The 20,133-nt window shown below is 34.7% G+C and overlaps 1 protein-coding gene across 7 annotated transcripts in view; it reads left to right on the top strand.

Moving 5' to 3' along the window:
* The window catches only part of VPS13B (vacuolar protein sorting 13 homolog B), a 431,250-nt gene that overhangs the window by 247,802 nt on the left and 163,315 nt on the right, over positions 1-20,133 (top strand). For 6 of the 7 annotated variants that reach the window (XM_068183911.1, XM_068183916.1, XM_068183903.1 and 3 more), the window contains 3 exons: positions 1,061-1,202; positions 2,927-3,335; positions 8,791-8,902. In XM_068183911.1, coding sequence (XP_068040012.1) covers positions 1,061-1,202; positions 2,927-3,335; positions 8,791-8,902 — 663 coding nt within the window. Of the gene's footprint in view, positions 1-451; positions 519-1,060; positions 1,203-2,926; positions 3,336-8,790; positions 8,903-20,133 lie in introns of those variants that run through there. The other variant, XR_010997092.1, reaches the window with a different exon arrangement.

Below are 20,133 nucleotides of genomic sequence, written 5' to 3'. Positions count from 1 at the left end.
TAGGTTGGATGCAAAAAAAAGGTTTTTCACCCAGAGGCTGGTTGGGCACTGGAACAGCTCTCCAGGGAAGTGGTCACAGCACCAAAGCTGACAGGGTTGAAGAATCATTTGGACAATGCTCTTAGGGACATGATGTGGCTCCTGGGGATGGTGCTGAGCAGGGCCAGGAATTGGACTTGATGATCCTTGTGGGTCCCTTCCAACCCAAGATAATCTATGACTCTGTGAAATCCCAATAGCCAGCTCCTCTTAACAAACTTTGGGGGAAACAAACAAACAAACAAAAACCCTAAAAAAACCCAACAAACTCACAACTTAACTTCACTTGACAAAATTGTCACTGTTCCCGTTTATATTTTCTAATCTATTTGGAGTACCTTTCCTATGTGCAAATCTCTGTGGACTAAAAGCAAAAGCAGAGAATAGATAAGGTGAACTTTCTGTCTTCCAGGCCAGGGGGAGATTGGCAGTCAGGACATTTTGAAGGAATTTTTCTACAATGCAGAGAAAAACCTTTGGTGAGATTTTTGTAGTAAACTAAGGTGCTTACCTGAATAACTCTTCTTAAGCAAATTACTTCACTTTATTCTCCTATATGTTAAAAAGAATGGTTACAAGAACTGTACAAGGCACATTTTAACACTTAAAAGTTAACTTTTTCTAAGTAATACTGATTTGTAACATATGAATACAGATTTGCCTTTGCAGTGTCTTTGTTCTTGTAATATTTCTCCTTCATGTTCTGTTAGAGCTGTCTGCTGAAAATCCATGGTAAGTCTCTTTTTTACACGTAAGATTTTACTTTTATTCTCATGTGTCTTGACCTCTTGCTTTAGGTTGTCCTTTCACGTAAAATTTTACAGTTAACTTTTTTAATCTCTTTTTTTTTTGTTTGATCTTATTGAATTTCAGCTTTTTAGGAAAAGGTACAGCATAGGTTTATCTTGCAATTCCATCAAAACACTCAAGCTAAATGTAAACTGGTTTTTTTGCTTACAGCAACTTTTTTTGTTTCTTTTTTTTTTCTTCCTATCTTCCATGCCTCGTTCATTACCTCAAGCCTTGGGGAAGATTCTTGGTCTCTGGGGCAATATGGAGGTGTGTTCCTTTCCTGTACTGACAAGCTGAACAGACGTACCTTGTTGGTTCGACCTATCAGCAAGCAGGATCCTTTCAGTAACTTCTCTGGCTTCTTTCCTTCTGTAAGAATATTTTTTAAATTTTTGGATACAGAACTTTCACTAATAAATGCCAGCAAAAAAAGAAAAAAAACCTCTTAATTTCTTGTAGTCTAATTTTTTTTGTACTGAATATATTTCTTGGTGATATTATGTAACTTGTGTTATTTCCACCTCATCCTTTAGTACTAGTTGTCATTTTTTAGTAGATAAGGGAATGAGGGTTGATGGTTCACAACCTTGTAAATAACAACAGACCACTGAAGTCATCAAATAAGAAGTGAGTACGCACAGTATGTTTGAAGGCCAAAAATGTAAAAGCCAGTACTAAATGCTGCATTTTTAGTGTAATTCTGATATCTACTTAGGGATTTAAGTACTTGGAATTACTGCAGTATGCCTTTATGCATCCTTATAAAATTGCTTCTCTAATTATGATAGTGCAGCAATTAATAATTCCATATTTGAGTATTTCTTTTAAATGCTTGGACGATTACTTGCTGATTCAGAATATCTCAGTCTGAGATATTTAAGTCATTTTCTTCTTGCCTCTTTATCCTTGAAGAACTTCATGTGTTATGACATTGGCCTCTTTATCTGTGGGTCTATGGAATTATTTTATGTTAGTGAAAGTTCTGGATGGTTTGATTTATTTTCATCATGAAAATTGATTTGGAATACTTTCTCTTATTCTGTTTTTTTTCAGTTCTTATAGTAAATAAATTTACCAATTTGTTTTAATTAATTTAATTTTAAAAGCTTCCAGTTTTCCACCATTTAAACTATGTATCCTGTTTATTTAAGAAAGAGATGTTCTTCTGCTAGCAATGTTTAAATTTTATTAAATTGATTTCTCTCAAATTTAACATGCTGAAAGAAGCAGTTACTTGCAAAATATAGTTGCTTTCGTTTGTGCTTACATGATTAAAGTTAATATTTAAATAATCTTAAATAACTCTGTCAGCATGTTCATTACATTGTTAAAATAATGGTTTTTACATTTTTTCGATTTATAACAATGACTAAAAAACTTTCAAAGGTAATATGGAAACTCTCCTATCCATCTTGTGGGAGCTAAGGATTTAATTGTCATCTTTAGCAAGACAAATCTGTCTTAAGCAAAGAATCTGCTATTTTTAAAGTACAAGGCAATGTAGAATGAAATTATGTGCTTTACTATGTGGCACAGCTATTTTCATTAAATACTCTGAAGTGATGAGGCAAAACCAGTTCAGTATTTATTTGGGTGACTATGGGTGCTTTATACACCCATGTTGAGACGGGGTGATGCTATCTTAGCACCTGAGTGATATTTTAACAGCTATGGATGGTGTCTGCATGTACAGAAGGAATAATGCAAAGGGAGTGAAATCTACAAATGTTTTAAATTAATGAGGAATCAAAATATGTAGCTGAGTTAAAAAATATCAGAAAGATTTGGCAAATTTAGTTTCTTGAATGAATGGGGTTTTTTTGGCTGATTAGTTGTGAGTTTCGTGAAACATAAGCAATTAGAAAAGAGCAATATGTTCAGAAATGTGTGTTTTTAGATGATCCAATGCAGAGAAGTGTGAACAAACTGTGCATTCAAAAAAATGAGAAGTTTTTTGGGTTTTTTTACTGTTAAATGACTGTAGAAAGCTACAAAAAATATAGAATCCTAAATAACCAGAAATATGGTTATTGATGAATGTTGCATGCAAATTTTTGCAGCAGTTTATTTATTTGTTTATTTTTCCTTGAAACAGACAACTGCTAAACTTTTAGATGGTTCACACCAGCAACATGGATTTCTTTCTCTCACTTATACCAAAGCTGTGACAAAAAATGTCCGGCACAAACTGATATCAAGAAATGAACGAAGAACATTCCATAAGCTGTCGGAAGGTCACACTGATGGTTCCCCTCATTTTCTCCATGAGATCCTTCTCTCTGCTCAGGCCTTTGATGTGGTCCTCTGTTTTCCTTTGCTAAATGCAATTGCAAGCATTTTTCAAGCCAGGTTGCCACGGAGTCAAAAGGAGAAAAGGAAGTCACCAGGTCAACCAATGAGGACTCATGCTTTGACTTCCCGCAACCTGCCTCTGATTTATATCAACACAGGCGTAATAAGAGTCTTCTTCCCCAAAAATGAGGAAGATCATCATGCTGCAGAAGGTACAGTATTTTATGTTAGAGATTTTTGCTGTTCAGTATTGTGGACAAATACTAGCAGTTAAATAACTGACCATTACTTCAATTTTAAAGGTCAGAGTTAGGAAACATCTAACATTCATGCTACTTCTCTGCACATTTGCTCAGAATTTCCTTTTAGCTATTTATTTGATCCTTGCTTTGGTACCTATAGAGTTTGCTTTTAAAATGGGATTATAAATAATGGTCAAAAATTGTGGAAAGAAAGCTTAACCCAGTTCAACAGTGGTGATTCTGTGTCAGCTTACATGACACTGGTATCAGTGGAGTGTTCCATAGACACCTGTCCCAGCAGGCAGTGTAAGCAGGAGCCTTAGCTCTTGTGGACTTTGACACCTGGAAAACCATGTGGTAGTAAAGCAAGTAGGTAGTTTCATTTGGAAAATATTATTAAAATGTATCTTATCGATGATGCCCAACAGATGATGCAGTTTAGCATTTTAGTTGAAGCTATTCCAACTCTCTTGTGCAAAAGGCTTACAGGTATATACAGAGTTTGGGTAGTGTAAGATGTTCATAAATAGCTATTTGATCAATGGATAATACTTGTTCTGTAAGATACTTTTTTCCCTTTGTATGTAAAAATGTATTTCCATCCCTATTACAGCCTATATATAGAGATGCTGTTGTTAAAATTAGACCATGTAATAGCTAATAGCAGTACATTCACTTCTCACAATTCTTCTAGAGATTAAAAAAAGTAGTGTTTTACAAATATCATGATACATTTACATAAGTTCAGTAGGTATGGAGCATTTTTTTGCCATTATGTACAACACACAATATAATCCTAAGAGTATAGTCTTTAGATTTTTCTCATAACCTAATTGCAAGAAGTGCACGCAGTGAGAATTTACATAGATCTTTTTTTTGCCAGCATCCTCTACAATTTTCCAACTGGGATTGCTGAAAACACAGGAAGATAAAATTAGACTGGCTGTCTTGGCAAGAAAGAATTATGATTCTAGTTGGAAGGGAGTTCTAGGGCATGCTGTCAAGGAAATCTTTTGTAAAAGTATGTTTTTGTAGCTCTGTAACTGTATACTTCATTAAAAAGAAATTATTAAAAAAACTGTCTTTTTTGCTGTTTCTTGCTTAAGAATGCCTGCAAGGAACAGAATTGCCATGGTTAAGCAGTCAATGCAGGAATAAAACTGTATGCTTTTAAAGAAAAATGCTAAAGATTGTCCTAATTAATAAGAAAGCCAGCTACACTCTTCCACTGGAAAACTCTGAAATAGCATCACTATGAAAATTGGTACCGTTCTTTCATTTCTTCTTTCACCCCAGATTTCCCCAAAGTTTCATTTGTTTATGAACATGAAATAAATTGCGTTTCCCTTCTCCTGCTTATTGTCTTCAAGAACAATAGAAATTAGGAACAATAAGGAGCAAGAGTTGAATAAGAGCCACATCTCCGTTGTGTTAGGTCAGAAGAATGTTATATCTTCTGGAGATATACCTCCATAAGATCCTCATTCATTATTTATTGACTAGGAGAGATTTTCAGTCCAATAAGACTTGTGTGTTTCAATTTGTCATCACTGCAGTCAAAGCATAAAAATTATTTTAGTTCCTTTTCTAGTTAATTGTCTGCTGTTTGTACCCTCTGCATACTGATAGCTACAAAAACTATCCTGCTCCCAAACTCCACAAGTAATTGTGGCCTTACATGTGTAGTTTAAAAAAAAGCAAATCTGTTGTTCACTTGCAACTTCCACAATGAACTGTGGTAGACAAATGCTGAAATAATCAAAATCATGTTTCTTCTTCTGAGGAATTTGCATACATGCATGCATGACTGCATCCACACAATTTTATAGTATTTTAGTTTCACGGTTTTTGCAGCAGCACCAATTAACATTTCTTTTTGTGGTAGATTTGAGGGCAGCATTCTATCCTTGGCAATAAGCAGTGCTGCTTTCTCAGAGTTTGATTTGTTAACAAGTCAGGTGGTGTTTTAAGCTCTGGCCAACAGCCCACACTTACTTAGCCATGAAGTGAAGGTAACTAAATATATGAAAGCAATATATGACAAGTAGGAACAAGAATTACTGCATAGCAGAAGACCATAAGTAAAAATTGTAAATTACAAAGCACTGATAAGAAGTTGTAAAGACAGAAAAAATCCACATCTGGTTGGTTTGAGGACAATAGCAACTCTTTCTTGTACGTACTAGGAGCAAAATATCAGGAATCACTAAAAAGGACATGATGAATTTGTTGATAGTGAAAAAGAAAAGGCAGCACACTGAATAAATGTATGTCCTGCATTTGTAGAAGTGATATATTCTTGTCACATGAGCATGACTCTCTACTTTGAAGTCTGTCATAACATATGGTCTGTAACATCCTCCTCACTTACTATTAAAGTTTCAAATCAGTCAGGCTGAGTAAGTTGTGCTCAAGGATCTTGGTCTTCTGAGGCTAATTTTTAACACACCTTGGAAAAACAGGTTTTAGACAGCTGAAGTTTTATCTACTAAAATGAAAAGTGTAATGTTCAAATAAAATCAAGACAGGTAGTTTTATTATTCTCCCTCAGAGAACATAAAGGGAAAAATACTACATGATTCAGTTAATAAAGAATTACATATTTTTACATGATAATAAATATGGTTTTATGGGAAATTAGACGTTCAAAAAACATCTGATTTCCATTCTTCATTGTGGTTTCGATTCTTAGTTGATAAAACGTTTGCAAAGATTTGATATGCTTAGACTTTTCTAGGGAGTTTGACATTTTGTCTCATGGTATTTAAATACATCCCCATACTCTCTCCATGGAAATGTTAAATGAATTAAAAATGGCTAACCAGGAATCTAAAAAAACCCACAAAAACTCATGAATTGGGAATAATAAATGAAATTGCTATTTAATAGTCTGAAAGTAAATATAAAACCATTGCTGCTATCAACAGTGAATGTTGCAAAGCATTTCCTGAGGCCATGCATCGGGGTTACTGTGCTTACATACTGCTTGTAGAAAGTACAGTAAATCTTCTAAAGCTAAAGTTATAAATCAAGGAAGGTTTACACAGACTGGATCTTCAGGACTGGAGAGACTATCCTGGGAAACAGTGGCTGAAACAGCTTGTGGGTCACAGAGGACTGAGGGAAAAGAATTAAGGGAGGTAGCTATACTTCTGCATATGGCAGATGCTGGAATATCATGTCCAATTTGCTTTCTGTTGTAAAACTGGGTATTGATAAAAGTAGAGACGGTGCTGAAAAGTATCAGAAATGTTAAGTGCTAAACGAGGAGGCTTAAAAGGAAGGATTAAAAGAGCATAATGTATTTAGCTCAAAAAAAAGATGGCTGAGATGAGTGGATAAAATCAAGTGAGATTGTGGCAACATCTTGGCACTTGAGTCTGTAAGATTTTCCTAGATTATACTTATATTGTAAGTATAAAGTTATGTATGTGCAATATAATATTGTAAGTATACTTAAATTGTAGTATGTTTTTAAAATGTAGCAGTTTTTCCCCTCAAATTTTTTGATATCTGCAATGACTGTGATTGTATACTACATTATTCCCGTATTTTGAAAAGCGTGGGTGAATGAATGGAGATACGAATTCATACAACTCTTTAGAAACCAGCTGATTGCATTAATGTCTGTGATTCTTTCTGATTTAAAATTGGCTTATTTATTGACCTACAGTAAACTGTACACAAAAGGTCCATGGCCAGCCTTGGAAAAAACTCCTAAAATACTTACAATAGAGACTGTTATGGGTAGTCCTGTGCTTATTTTACCTTGCTAAGTGTCAGGGGCAAATTAAAATTCTTAGCCTAAGATATATTTTATTAAGATCCAATTCCCAAGAATAAGGCTTCTGCCACCTCATTGAGTTGCAGTTATAATCAGGTGTATATTTAATACCATCACTCTATTTTCTTATGTGAGTATTGGAAAGCAAATACCCAACACCTAAGTGTACAGTGCCAGTATTCTAGTACTTAGTACAGTGCCTTGCTACTTTTTGAAAATATGAGTTCAGATTTAGTCAAAAAATGGAGTCTTTCATCAGCTTAACTCTTGTATCTTATTTCTAGCAACTAAACAATCTGTAATTAGTTTTGCTTTGCTGTGTGGGGGGCTAAAGGATTTGTCTTCACTTTTTAAGTACATGAAGTTCTTCCAAATAGATTGCTTGTGTACTAATACACTTGTGTATCAGAACTTGTGTTCCCACTTTGCCACATATTTACAGGGGTATTCCCTACAATAGTTTGAAAATATCATATTAGAATTTCTGTGATTTCTTAGATCTGTTCAGAAATATACATGTCTTTATACATATTTAGCTACAAAGCATGGTGTCTTTTTTACCAAGACATTACTGGGTCTGAAGAAACCCATTTTTTTAAGTGCATAGATTTTGCCGGTTCTTACCACACCAAGCATTTCACACTTCAGTAAAATATTTAAACTATCTTTTCCTGCAATCTTGTTTTCAAAACTCATATATGAGACTCTTGCAGAACTTCCTTGGACGTGGGAGCAGGTGTGCCATAGTTCCATCCTTGTTACATCTCACACAGGTGTTGCAGTGAACCGTTTCCCTTCAGAGGATAAACTCTTTGAACTTGCATCACACCTGCTCCAGAGATTCCTAGTTAATACGGAGTCTTCTGAGCACAACCTTATCCAAGTGCTTTGTCTGCGCCTGCTGACAGAGTTAGCTTTCTACAAAAAGCATGGTGCTATTTTATTTCTGGGCTGAACTTTGGTTTTCTGTCTAATATGACCACTGCTTTTAAAACTGAGAAACTACATGTGGCTGAAATTTGAAAATTATGGAGATAAGTGGAAAGCAGAGGTTTCTTTTCTTCTTGGAATAATTTTGTTACTGATGTGAAATACACTGTCCAGTATTACATCTTGTTCTATGTATATGTTCAGATTTCAGATTCTCTTGTTTCAGTCCTTGTGTTTGAACTTTCCATGTGTATTGCAGCCGATTCCACGTGCTACCAGGATGGTTATACCGTGATATCCTGTAATGTTTTACATCTAAAGATATGGGCCCATAATAAAAAGGGTGCACAATTCAGAGTGGTTTACATGCTGATATTTCAGCAAATAGTTATTGGAGAAACAAACAGATCACAAAGAATCTGTCATAAAATGTCTGAAGTCATTTTGAAATACCCCCCGTGAAAGTGTCAGAGAGAATGAGAAGTCGCAGACCAGGATTCAGTGGTGTGATAAAACTCTAGAGAAATGAAATTACAATGGTTTTGTCTTTATGTATCACAGCAGGGCTATTGATTTTATATTGCTCCTGTGCAAAATTGAATCCTTAGCAAATATTCTTATGTACATTTTTAAAGAAATAGTTTTTCAGTGTTCCTGCTATGTACATTTGACTTTTAATCAAACACATATTTCCTGTTCTCCTAACTACAGCTAATCCATCAATTAAAGAAGACACTTTGGTTCTCAAGATTGGATCTGTCTCTATGGCTCCTCAGGCTGACAACCCTCTTAGTAGAGCTGTGCTCAGAAAAGACATTTATCAGTAAGTGTCAGGGGAGGGGTTGGGCTTTTCATGTATGGTCTCAGAAAAATTCATTCTGGGAGTAGTTAATTGATCAATAAAACTGGTACGTGCAGCCTGTAAAAATACTTTTCACATACAATCTTTTGATATTCAAAACCAGGTTTTTCTGATTTTCTTCACTTGTGGGCTTTCAAATCCATTTAGATGAATCAAGTTCTGCTGTGAAGTGCTGATGAATAACAGAATTTAAATGTCAAATCACTATGAAGTTTAAACTCACAGATGAGAACATTTTAGGAGGCTTTCCTTTATTCAGCTACTACTAAGTTCACCTTAGAGAAAAGGAAATTTTTTGTGACTTCCAAAGTGTTCAGTAGCCATATAGTGAGAAGGAGATGGATCTTAATAATATAAATGGTAAACATATATTGAAACTGTAGGATTCTTGATGTCATGTAGATCAAAGCTTAAAGGAATGCAAACTTCTAAGGAGCTCTTTCCCAGTAAACACATTTTCTGTGAAAATGTCATGCTCTGGATTGTGTCACTAAGTATGTGCAAACCACACTAATCATATATAGGCTGCAAAACTGGTGAACATATGTAATCAACATGATAAAAGTAATATATGATCCTTAGTAGAGTTGGCACTGTTGCCAGACATGAAAGTAGGGTTGCAAATAATACCAAGTGAGAAAAGTCACAGAAATACAGATGAACAAGTGTCTTATACTTCCCGTTGGTCTGTTTTTCAGATGTGGCAATATTTTTAACTACTTCATAGTGCTCTTCAATAGAAATTACAAACATCAAAATCTTTTCCCAGCAGTAAAACATTTACTGCCTAGAAAATGACAGCAAGTTTTACTTTTGTCAAGACTAGAATTTTTAGGAGACCATGAAATATCTCCAATTTCACTTCTGATCACTTAGAAGTTGTAAGAGAGTCTTTTTCTTCATATTTCCATGTGGAAGCATTTAAATTAATGGGTTTGCTTGTATGTTTGGTTATAGTACTTTATCCATTTTTTTTTCCCTTTTGTTTTTAAATGAGCATTTTATCTTTTGTATTATGGAGCTTTCATGGAAGAAGTCTTGCAGCATGGCACTAGCAATGGCTTTGGGTGGCAGGGCCTGATACAGCTCTCCAAGTGCTCATAGAAGAAAGAGCTCTTCCAGACATTTGTAGAGGCTCTTCCTGCTCCTACCTTTTCTGTCTGAGGAGACTCCCATCTGATATCTGCTTTAAGAGTCAGAGACCCAAATGTAGGTTCCACTCTCCTCATAGCAACAAAAACTTCATCAAAAAATGCCTAAGCATAAAGTGGAATCTGCAATTACCAGCTTCTGTAAGGTGGCTTCAGTCATTGTGTGATGTTCCTTGTATGCACATTACAAAACAGCGAGTAAGTAACTCATTTGCATCTAAAATCAGTGAAGCTATGCTAGTTAACATTTTTGAGTCTCTGCCTATGTGGCTTTACCTAAATGCTGAAATTTTGTGCTTTTCAAAGGTTCTGATGCTATTTTGCATTATGGTCCTATGGGTCTTACATACATTAAAGTTCCAGAAAAGATTTATGCAGTGTATATTTGGTTTTCATAGTTTTAATGCAGATACAATGTGCTCCAGTTCTCCTTTGGAAAACATTATTCCAAAAGAATAAGGTAGAAATAAACACTGGCCCAGAGACATTTCTCATCTGACTGCTACTGGCATTGTGACCAGTCTCCCAACATCTTGCTTCCTATGTCTTTGTCTGAGTTTTCTGACATTTTAAGTTATTTCCTCAGCTTCAGTGACCACTCCCCTAATTTCTCATAATCTCTCAAATGATTTGTTCTTCTCTTTCCTTCTTTAATAATCTAATTGTGCTAGCTTTACTAAGACATATCAGAGCAGAGCATCAAGTTACTTTGCAGTATTTTATAGGATAATATTGAAGGTGATAGTAGGTGGTTTTTTGTTTTTGGAAAGAAGCTGACTATCTTAATCTGTTTAAACAAGTTTCAAGATTTTCAAAGTATAAAAATAAATACTTTTTAAATTAAAAATATTAAGATTCCTGTTTGGGGTTGAACTAGATCAAGTTTCTAATTACAAAATCTTTGATCTAGAACAAAGTGTAGTTACAGAAGGCGTGGTTCAAGATATCTCTTCATTGTCTTACCTGACAGTCACTGCTGTTAGACAGCTAGAGTTCTAAGTGAAGTTAATTTCACCATTTTTCAGTTGTTTTTTAATAAAATTATACAAAGGGTTCTGTATTGTTGTGCAGGACATACAGTCTGTATACAAGGAAAAAAAATAGTGGGATATTATTAATACATGATGTTGGCTCTAAATATGAGAGCTCTTCTTGCAAAGTATTTGCCCTTTATAACGTGCCCATGGTACGTGGTACTAGGTAAAAAAACCTGGAGCTGATACAGAATGCTTAAAAATTGAGTAGTAGGATGAGCAAACCCACACAATGTGTAGCTCATGTGCTTGGTGAAAGATTTCTTAGCAAATATTAACAGAGATACAAGTAGTACAGTATCCAGTGTAAGATACTCTAGAAAAATAAATTACAGAAGCCTGTTGGTTACTGAAGAATTAGCATCTACAGTATTCTAATGATGCCAAGATGTCATCTTCTGTCTTTTTCCAACCTCTTTTCTCTAATTTGATGCTGCTGCTTTTAATAGAATAAAAATAAATTGTTGTCTGAACCACTGTCTTTACAGTGTTTCTGGAGTGGGGATACAAACTTAATTTGTGGTGTCACTTTGCTTTAAACAGTCTTCTGTTTAGGCCTGAACTACAACCACATGCAATTAATGTCACTTTTGTAGTGCTTCATGAGAAAGAAGAATTTTTGCTTCTCATTTAGAAGCTGTTCTTTTAGGAAAGGCTGAGAAAAATTTTCATGGCTAGAGGCTGAATAGTATTTCCAAACATCTTTTGAATTTGTCCCATAAATTTATATATGAAAAGTTGAATGTGCTCACATATCCTCAGGAGAATGCCAGTTCATGAAAGGTAAGTCTGGTACAGCTGCAGATCATAGTAAATAAACCAGACCACTTTTGGCCTGTAGGCTGAAGTGACTCCATCTAGTATGTCTTAGGAAGAAGAGCTTACATGCTAACTTGGAGAGAGAACTAAACGGAAAAGGGAATGTTGGAAAAACAATGTGCCTCGATCATTTGGGCACAAATATAGTTTCAGGTGATTATTGGAAGTTGGAAAGAAATATATTGATATTGTAATTTCCAATTTTCCTATTCTGTATAAAAATTAGTCTTAGAGTATTTTCTCCAGTAGAAAATGGACTAACTTAGTTTTGATATTCATATGTAGTAAAGAAAGATACATGCACCCTAACAGCAAATTAAGGGCTCCTGAAAGCAGTGTGGTGACACATTTCTCTCTGGTGACAGTAAGAGACAGTGTCTCTTTTTTGATTTTTTCCCCTGCTAAATTGTAGGAGTTGATTTTTTGGTTTTAATGGTTTTTCATGATTCTCTGATTCTTAAACTTACGCTCCAGCTGTGCTTGTGTTCCACAAATATTACCAGAACTGTACATTGCCCTCAAGAAACTGTCAGTTCTGTTGGTTGGAAGATTATCAGATTATCAAAAGGCCTTGGGATGGGATCAGGGAACAGAATAAAGGAGATTTTTTTGTATAAGAATGCAAGTAAGACAGTTGCCTAGCCTGGCTAAAGGGAGGGAAGAGCAGTTAATTGAAACTGTGAAGGAGTCAGCCAGAGTAAATGCAGTTTCTGCTAAACAGTGAAGGACAGAACTGTATTTTTGTGGACTTTTAACTACTGATGAATTTTTAAGAAGTGTGTATGTTGGGGGTATGAACAGTGAACAGCACTAGTTGTGCTGAGCTACCAGCAGAACTGGGCACTATCAACAGGGAAATGGTTGAGAAAACTTCATCACAAGACCCAGAAATTCTGGTTCTCTGACTGAAAAAAGGAGAGGACATGGATGTATGGATATGCTTAAATATGGAGCTAAAATTGAGATGCTGTTTAGTTCTACTTCTGTTTTGGGATAAGGGCCTTATTACACCAAATACTGTGCAAATGCTCTGATGGATTATAGAGGTAACTGCTGATCATCCCCAACAGGGATTAGCAAACTGTCATGAAGCAATAATTAATGGAGTTTTAGGGAGTATCCATGAACAGATAGAGTAGAATAATGTTGAGTTACAATATTGTAGTGCAGAAATGAAATTGCTGACAAAGAGCTCAGAGAATAGAGGCTTATTGGAGGTTGTTGTGTAAAGGTCTTGCTTACAAAGTCAGGAATAATACTGCCAAACTATCAAGTTCTGGGATTTTAGGTAAGCAGAATCCCAAGCTTTCCTCAGCTTGGCCAATAAGGAACCTAATTGTTGTCCACGCTCTGGATTCATCATTTTTGAGATCCAAGGATTTCATTCATGTCATATATCAAAGCTTAATAGTCCATGTCTGAGTGTTCTATGGTCATTTTCATGTGTAGATCTTTCATAGATCAAAGCATAAAGCTGTCCCTAGACTGTTTCCAATTTGTGAATGTAAATGGAAATTCTTTAGACATGCCCCTCCCTGCAAAGACAGTACATGCAAAGAGTTTACTTATGAAAAGGTAGCTGTAGATTTCATTATTTTTTCATTTAGCCTTTTATCAATACAAGCCTTTTCTTATTATATTTTTTTCACTTTTGTAGTTTACGGTTTTTCATTGTTTAACTTTCAAACATTTGCAAATAGCAAAACAAAGTTTTTTTTCTATATAGAATAGCTACTATTTATCTTTATTTCAAGGAACTCCATCTAGAACATCCTTGAAATAATCCTGTAATGCCCATAATGGGTTAACAAAAATCCGTTAGTGAAATAAGGAGTAATAAACAATTTTCTTTGTGCTGATAGTGCTGGAGTGAAAGGAAGGAAAAAAATGATTCAAGGAATTTATGAAAAAAGCACATACGTAGCCAGCAGTCTGTGTGGAAATCTGTTTTTTCTTTCAAATGTGGTTTGGAAAATCAAATGCTTTTCAAAACTTTTCAACAGCACCCACATCTGTAAGCATCTTCTCTTCAGAAATATTTTGACATGTTTACATTTGAAAAATTATACCTTGAAATTACAGTTCAAAAAGCCTGGATTTTCTATAACTTTATTATGCATAAAAAGGTTACTTTTTGATATTTTCCTTTTCAAACCAAATAACACTTTAAAAACTGTTCTGTTTTTGCATAGAAGTTAGCATTAAGATAACTAAATGTTTCCCAGAATATGGACCTAATATACATAATTTCCTCTTAAGAGTTGATTATTTAAAAAAGGTTCTATTAAGACTTATTTTCTATTTTACCTCTTTTTGTTTTCCACACTTCATTGAGGTTTATCTGGTAGGCAAACAAGGATTTAGCTAATGCTGAGTAGGGTTTCTTCTTCTCTGAATAAAGGCAACAAAGATAATCAGTGAAAAAAATGTATGCACATAGTTTTTGAAGGAAATGTGAGCTGCTTATTAAATTGTCCATTTGTACCACAGGGAATTAGGAAAAGTATCAGTTTTAGTATATTGTAAAATCTCTACCACAGTTTTTTGCAAATTATTGCAACCGCAGGGTGATGTTATATAGGAAAGAAAATAAGAGAATAAATTACTAGTGTTTTAAAAAGTATTTTATTCCATATAAGTTGTGAAATGGGATTGTGTTGGCATCCTTTTAAGTTCTCATCTATCTGTGTTAAGGAAAAAAAATTGTAACAGCAAATATTCTGGAATCTCTCCCAGAATTTATTTACTAATTTTTTTCAGATTTCAAACCAGGATGATTTTATTTCTGAAGATTTTTTTTAACAGGATTCTCTCTGCATATAATTTGAATATACAATCTTGTTTCATTTTGCATTTAATAATCTTTAGAATTAATAATTGTATTGGGGTGTAAATAAAAGTATTCATAGTAATTGCAATTTCTAAATATTGTTCTTTGCTATGGTACTTGATCACATGTTTTTTAGCATAGAGTTGTCTAAAGACTTAGGAAAATCATCTTTATCTTCTGTAAGAATCCTGTACTCCTCTCTGGAGGGCTTAGAAGTAAAGTCTTTTCCTGCTTTACATTTCTCTCTTCTTCAGTGTTTAGCAGAGAGGCAAAAAAAAATCTGCTTAGACCTTTTGCCCAGTAAAATATTCATATATATGGATAGCATTACATGCAAACACCACTCCTAATTAGCATTGGCATGTTTGAGGCTATTGCAGCAGTTATTAATTTAAAACTCTCAGTGGAAACTAATTGTAAAATAACAGCTGGAACTGCCCATTTAGTTTCAGAAATGTAGCTTGCTAATTATCTAATACCAAAAGCTATTCAAAGCTAAATTTATATTTGGAATTTGGCTTAAAAAATGTTCAGCTTTAACCTTCAAATTTGTTTTTACTCAAAATTTCTATGTGAGTTCTACAGGAATCTTCAACATAACTAATTTTCCTAAATACATAGATTTGAAATACATTTCCTTATAATGCAAGAGTAAAAATAAAATAAATTCTATAAGAAAATAATTTTTACAATTTTACTTTTCTCTTTAATTGATAAATTTATTCACTGTGTTCTAAATACACATACCTACTTTATATTTTTTCTTTCACTTAGTAGCACACAACCTGATTCATACAAGTTTTCATTTCTTTGTGCAGTTCCTCAGAGAAAGAAAATTGAAATGTACTTCATAGAAACATTCCTATCAAAGAGCAGTGCCATTATGTCATTTAAGCATCCATTTGTTGTTAATCAGGGCTGCATTTTTGGAAACCTTATTAAATGTGTTAGAGGGAAAAGAAAAAACAAGTATGTATCAATAAAGAATGAATTCAAAGGAATAACCAATTAATTTAAACAGATCAAAGTCAAAACACATAGAATTGATAAAGATATTTTTCAAGTCTAGTAATTCTTAAACAGTGCATATATTAAAAATATTTTAACATGAAAAATCGCTGACCTTCCTAAATGATTTATTGTTACTTTCAACTTTGTTTTGAGGACTTAATATACATTTTATCTGCAATGCTCTTCCTTTCTGCTTCTGGCTTGGCCGAGGTGTTTGCACAACTGGGTTCTTGTCACTAGCTGCATCCCATCCTTCTTGGGGAGGGGGTGGGGAGCAGGAATGAACTTACTTGCATGGAGATTCATGGAGGCGTGTTTATGTGTGGCCAAAAGCCCTGTTTTATAGGCAGATGGAGATTTCAAAGAGCAGCTTCATAAATCTCTCAAAACTGCTCCGATTTGATCTGGAAGACCATGGGCTCACATGTTTGGGAGGGGCTCCAGTGTTGAGGCATGGTGAGGAGAGCCACTCACCTTGGGCATCTTGTGGAGGTGCCCGTTCTTCAGCAGTGCAGGACATTTCAGTGGTCTCCCCTGGCACTGTGGACTAGTTCAGTGGCAAATATGGTGTGTGTGTGTGTGTGTGTGTGCAAGCCAGCCATGGTTAGTGCTTCACTGTCTTAGTTAGTGCACAAAGCATTTGAATTTCTTGCAGTTAAGATTGTTTCATTATTCAGGTATCATTCATTCTGTCACCTCTGTGTGGTTTAGAACTAAATTGGGAATGGGTTTCCAGACTCCCTTTAAACTGGATTGTGTGTTCAGGAATTTCTCAGGTTGGACAGTTTAGTTGTGAACTTAAGAGCCAGGCATCAGGGATGCATCTCTTCAAAATGGAGTCTACGAAGTCTACGTACTTTATATGATTTACTGTAGCATGCACTCCATTGCTTTCATTTATTATGATGCCATCATTAAACAGCTTAAGGTCAGAAGTAAATAGCAGTTTTAAAGTAAAACTTCCACAAGGGCATTGCTGTCTCTGCTTTGCTCATGGGCTATACTTTGTTCTATAAAAAGATTTCTCAGCTATGTGTGATCTTGACTTTGCAGAAGATACAGTAGTTAAGGTTAAGTTAGAGAAACAAAGCCAGCTGAACTCAGTTTTCTTGGTCTTCTGATACTTCTTGCTGTCTCAAATAATGTTTTAACACAATTAATTAGTATTTTTGTGCAGTATATGCAGAGCTTGCCATATAAAATTTATACAACCTCAGTTTTAAAATCTGTAACATGTTTAGGGTGACTGAGTAGAGGAGAGATTAGGATTTCATTCATTTGTGCTGGTTTGAGATGCTGTTTAATATGGTTTTTTCCGTTTCCTTTTTTCCCCAAAAAACAGCAGTTCTCCTGTGATGAAGCCAATCAAAATAAAATCAAACAAATTGTTTGGTTTTGGTTAGTTCTAATCCTTTTAAACTTTTAATTGTATTCTATATACGTGACTGCTCCATTTCTTGAACTTCTTGCCTTGATATTTCCTGGCCCTAAGGTTCTAAATACTTGTTATGCATAGGACTGTTTTTTTCTTGAGATCTATTGTTATTGCAGTTACTCTCATCTTCTCCCTAGAAGGCAAAATTTATTTTCCTTTTTTTTTCCTTATATGTTTGCACATTTTGAGTGAACTACTCAGAAATCTCCTATCTCTTTAACCAGTACTGAAAGCTACCTCCTTCATTGAGATCAAGTCTGTAACTATTTGCTTCCCTTAACTATAATAATGGCCTTTTCTCCCATTTAAGATATTTTCCAAACCATTAATTCCTCCCTAAAGCAATTCTTGTTTTACCACAAGGGAGAGAAAACATGTCAGCTATTTGAAGAGTTCTTTGAGTAGGGAGGTCTCTCACCCTCCCATCCAAGCAAGTGATGTGCAGACCAGCCATGCCCAGTGAAGGGACCAAAGGAGTGAAGTGTGGCCCTGGGCTTCCTTGGTGCTGCCCAGAGTGGGGTGAATGTAATGTCAGTTTTTTAACATTACTTCATCCATGGTTGTTGGGCAATGAGTTTTGTGCCCATTTAAATTGTAAATCCAAGTTTGAACTCTTTTAAGATCTACTTCTTCATGGTGTTGCTGTTTGTACTTGTGTATAAGGAACAGGCTGAGGGACCTGAAAGAAATAAAAAAGTGTTGGGTCCATCAGGCAATTGTTTTCAGTAAGGTTATTATCCTGATCCTATTTATTGTGTAGGCATACAAGAATTAGCCCAGGCAAAAAAGGTGTGTGTGTTTCATCAGCTTGGGCTTGGATCAGCTTAATCTGCCATCATGATCTGGCCTTTTGAAACAGCACAGAATTTGACGCTGTGTACTAAGAATTTTTAAATAGTTCTCAGATTCAGCATTAACGTTATTAAATAGACTGTAATAATTTAAAAATGTAAACAAGAAAGGGCACAAAGAAAAAACACATTAAATACAACTTTAAAATCCCAGAATACCTTTCACAGTACATAGTTTATGTACTCAGCAACTTTAATGCAATGAAAAAATTTTTAAGATAAAACAGGGTAATAAAAGATAATCTGAAAGATGGAGTTATTTTTATATGAGTAGGTTTTGTGTTTCATGTTTTATGTTATAAAGCAATGTTGTTGAAGGTTTTACATTTCTTCAAGTTACATCCCTTTAATCTTTCCTTTTCCTGAACAAGTAGCTCTATATTGCGCCTGTTATTGTAAAATACAGGGGGGAATGAGGAGAGGTGTTTGGGTTTCTGTTAACATGGGAGAAAATAATTAGCTGGTTCTTAGAAATTAATGCCTCCTTAAGAGCTGAAGTGGTTCCTTTGTATGAATTACTGAAGTAATGTTCCTTTGCTTTACACAAACTCCTTACAGTTTCTTCCCAGACTCTACTTCACTGGTTCTTAAAATATAGGATTGAATTCATATATCAAAGTTGCTTTTCTGTCTTATATACTGAAAATTAACATCTAAAGTCTTGGCTGCAGTAAATAATTTATTGTAAAAGAACTGAGGAGAGCTTTTAAAACTCATTGTTCTATACAGTTTTCTTCTTAACTGTTTGTGAGTAAATATAATTTCCATCAGCTCTGGTTTCAACAAATGCTTTTTGTTGAAAAGTGTTTTCCAATATCATATACAACAAATTTCTTTTCTGTGTAGCATTTTTAATTCTAGCAGGATCTCAAGGTAACTATAATGCAAGTTGTGTGCTTCTGTTACTGAGAAAAGCGTATCCCAGTTGTAATGAAATATTTGTTAACTTCTGTATACAGATTGCGGTTCATTCCGTAAATATTTGTGGGCTCTCTGATGTCCCTCACAGGGTTTTATCTATGACAAAGTCATACCACAGTTCTTAAACTACATTTTGGGTAGAAGATTTCTTTCTTTTGCAAAACTGTTTGCCAGTGTCTTTCATTTAATGCTTGTAAGTATTTCAACTTTGGTTTTCAATTATTTAACAAAAAGGATTATCAGAAAGATACAGAATAGTAACATGTTATTTTAGCATATTTCTCTATGGGATACTCTTCCAAGCTCCCATGGCAAAATTAAATCCATGTTACTGTTATCCTGAGCAACTCAAATTTTACTGTTTAAATGAGCATGGTTCCTAGCTCTTAACTGACTTTTCCAATATAGTTTCACTTAGCTCAACCACCTTAAGTATGGTCAAAAGTCATGCTTAATGTTTGTTATGTTTAAGGTCTTACTGTGCTATTAAACCTTATTATGCTGCAATAAAGAAAAAAGAAGAAAAAAGAACTTAAAAAGCTACGTACAGTGGGTTTGTGTTGCATTTCAGAAGCTATTCTTTTTTTTTTTTTTCTTTTTTTTTTTTTTGCTTAAGAACAAAAAATTCCATCATTGCGTTTTAAGGTTTGGTTTGTAATCTTATGGGCTTTATTAGTTGTTGGACACAAAGATAAATGTACCATTCTTCAGCCTCTCAAAACATTTTTCATGCCCACTGATATTTTTGTTGCTAGGGTTTTGGTATTTTCTGTGAGAAGGCAATGGCCAGCGCTGGTATGTTAATGGCTAACACAAGTGCATGTTGAGAGTAATAAAATACAGAGATAGTATCAGGCATCTCTGTTTCGGTGTAAATGATTGGCATAAATCACAGCTACTCCAGTTTTCTAGCTTGGTATTGTGTGTTCTTGAGCACTAAAAAATAAATGGGTGTGGAGGTGGTACAAATAGGACTTAGGGGTATCTACAAATAGATATGCCCTGTACTTTCAGGATAGGGACAGGAGAGGTTTGAACTCTTTCTGATTACCAAAATTATTTAACTGTTGAGTAGTATTGCTTAATCTTTGTATGTGACAGTTTTTCAAGAAACAGGAAGAAACTTGTAGATTAGCAAAT

The sequence above is a fragment of the Anomalospiza imberbis genome, chromosome 1, assembly GCF_031753505.1.
Source record: "Anomalospiza imberbis isolate Cuckoo-Finch-1a 21T00152 chromosome 1, ASM3175350v1, whole genome shotgun sequence".
Lineage (NCBI taxonomy): Eukaryota > Metazoa > Chordata > Aves > Passeriformes > Viduidae > Anomalospiza > Anomalospiza imberbis.
Note: the sequence above shows the minus strand (reverse complement) of the source record. Positions and strands in the feature narration are given on the sequence as shown.